Below are 2,702 nucleotides of genomic sequence, written 5' to 3'. Positions count from 1 at the left end.
CTATAATTCAACTATTTTAAACAACATGCATTACATATTTTTATAGTTATTCTAATACTAACATTTATTACGTTTATCAAAGTAAACTAAAAATAATATATATGTGAAAACTAAAAGTCAAATCTCATGAAAGTGGGAGAACATAGGGATTGTTAGGTTAGAATTCAACAAAGAGTCGGTCGATATCATATTGGTGTAATTATTACATATTTTCATAGGCACGGATTGTTGAATTTTTTACCATCCCAAATCAAATAAAAGTGGAAATTAAACTCGTTGCAAATTTGCCTTTTGATACGTTACTGTTTATATATAATCAAGGATATATATATATATATATTGCAAAAGTACAACAAAGTGAAGCGAGAGTACAAACATGATAAGCTTACGTACTAAATATACCTAAGGCCTTTTCTTCTTCGACTTTTATAAGCTATATATATTTAAATGGAATTTAAACATTAATATTCGGCGTGGAGTTCGCCGGCGGGGTTGCCGCCGATGCAATCTCATTCCTCTTCCCACGTTCAGATGCGCTGTTTTCTGCAAATTTAAGGCTTCCATGATGCAAACCCTTTTGTTTTTCTTCCTCATTCCATTCAGAAGAATAGTAATATTCTTCACTGTATTTCCCATTTTTCGAGGGTGGAAACAGCATGCTCCCCCACTGTGGGAAATGGATGAAAGCTACGGGAATAGTGCAAGCCACTGCCAGGATTCCCATCAAAGAAAGCCCTTTTGCGGTGGAGAATTTTGTGGAGGTGAAGAAGATTAGTTGGTTCAATCCGCCACCGAAATTCCCTCCTGCTCCGGTGAGGCCTGAGATTAACCCTAACGATCTTCTTGAAACGAAAGGGATGATGCCGTATGTTGCGCCGCATGCGGCTTGAGCTCCGATTGAGAAGAGAATCATGGATGTGATGGCTATAGGAAGTGATTCTGCGTATCCTAGCCAGATGCAGAAAAGTCCTCCTAATGTTTGGACACACCATAGGACCCATAGCCTCCCCCTCATTCCGAACTTCTGGGCCGCTATGTCGGAGGCGTATCCACCCAATGGACGAGCTACAAAGTTGGCCATGCCGAAGGTGGCTGCGATGATTCCGGCGGTGTGGAGTGAAAGGTTGAATCTGACAATTATTAATTTGAATCGTAATAAGTTCCAAATTCAATATGGCCCTACTTCTTGTATTGCATGCCCATGGAGGCAAATTCAAGAATTCGAGACTCGTTGGATCATATATATATGAAGGCCAAAATTTTAAAATTTACAAAATTATTCAAATTTCAATAAAATTTCTTATACCTGTCGTAGAAATATTCGGCAATGACATTGTTTATGCATAGCTCAACTCCCATGGAAAAGCCGTAGAGGATGAAAAACACCCATGTCCTATAATTTTTAATTGCATACTTGAATATCTGTACGATATTCAGACAATAGAATCGTTGTTTAATTAACTCAATAAATATTATAAAAACCACAAGATCTAAAAAATAATATGTCTATGATACCTTCGAAAACTTGTCTTTCTGAACTTCTCCTCTCTTCTGTAGCATACCGAGATTCCCATCTGGAAAATCTTGTCCTAAAGATAAAACCATAACTCCAATAATAACATGAAGAAATCCAGGCACCACAAACGCAATTCTCCATGCAGTGAAAGGGGTTGCTCCGAAATTCTCAATTAAGCGGTATAGAAAAGGCATAAGCAGTTGAGTCACCCCACCCCCCATGTCTCCCCACCCTGCAGCAACCCCATTCACGAGACCGATAATTGAACTAGTGAACATGACACTCGTCCAGTATTGGCAAGAAACGAACGTTGCGAGGGAGAACCCGATCATGAAACGGACTATGACGAAACCTTGAGCTGATGATATGAACACCACGCAAAAAACAACGGGCGCTGTCAACAGATTCAAGAACGCACATCCATATCGCGGTCCGATCATGTCGCAGATTACGCCCATTGCGAGCCTGGAGAAGATGCTCCCTGAAACAGAGGCGACTCCGGCGTTGCCTATGTCGGACCGGGTGAGGTTTAAATTGTCTCGAATGATTGGTACCAGAGGCGCGGCGGCAAATGTTGAAATGAAGCAGGTGAAGAAAGAGATCCATGCTAAGTGGAAAGATCTCATGTGGGGTTGTGCAAAGGAGAGGATCTTGAGGGTTTTGGCTTTGTGTTCAGAATCAACTGGTAAAGAGAATTTTGGGGTGCTGATTTCAGATGGCGCCATTGATATTGTGAAGGTTTCTCGGTTAATTTCACCCATTTTTCGAATACTATGCCGGAGAAAAAGTGGAAGTAATAAAGGAAATTGAGGAAGAGAAGTAGAACAAGAATTTAATGAAGGCTGGTTGTGTGTGATTCAAATTAGGCGTGGAGATGGTCTGCTATTTATAATGAAAATGGAAGTATTTTTTAGATTAAAATAATTATATGGTTAATCGAAATTATGATGCATGAATATTGCATGTATTCTATGGTATATATAAAAATTAAATATTCGATAAATATACTTTCAGATATTTAATTTCTACATGCTTATATACAAATATGTCAACAAAAGTACTGTCAATATCGTATTCGATTCCAATGTGGTGAATACTAAAGTTTAACTATGCCGCACATGGTCAACAAATTGAAGCATATTCTTTTTAATAAAAATTTAATACTGGACAACAATTGTAGAAACAT

At 38.6% G+C, this 2,702-nt stretch overlaps 1 protein-coding gene across 1 annotated transcript; it reads right to left on the bottom strand.

The window, feature by feature from the left end:
* Nucleotides 1-295: 295 nt before the first annotated feature.
* LOC140824695 (high affinity nitrate transporter 2.6-like) lies at nt 296-2,359 on the bottom strand. The gene is made up of 3 exons (XM_073186240.1): nt 1,516-2,359; nt 1,307-1,422; nt 296-1,130 (listed from the first exon to the last, which is right to left on the bottom strand). Exons 1-3 carry the CDS (start codon nt 2,275-2,277, stop codon nt 455-457), a joined length of 1,554 nt encoding a protein of 517 aa, XP_073042341.1. The 5' UTR covers nt 2,278-2,359; the 3' UTR covers nt 296-454.
* Between the last annotated feature and the right edge of the window lie 343 nt (nt 2,360-2,702).

This window comes from Primulina eburnea, chromosome 2 (assembly GCF_022965805.1).
Source record: "Primulina eburnea isolate SZY01 chromosome 2, ASM2296580v1, whole genome shotgun sequence".
Taxonomy (NCBI): Eukaryota; Viridiplantae; Streptophyta; class Magnoliopsida; order Lamiales; family Gesneriaceae; genus Primulina; species Primulina eburnea.
Note: the sequence above shows the minus strand (reverse complement) of the source record. Positions and strands in the feature narration are given on the sequence as shown.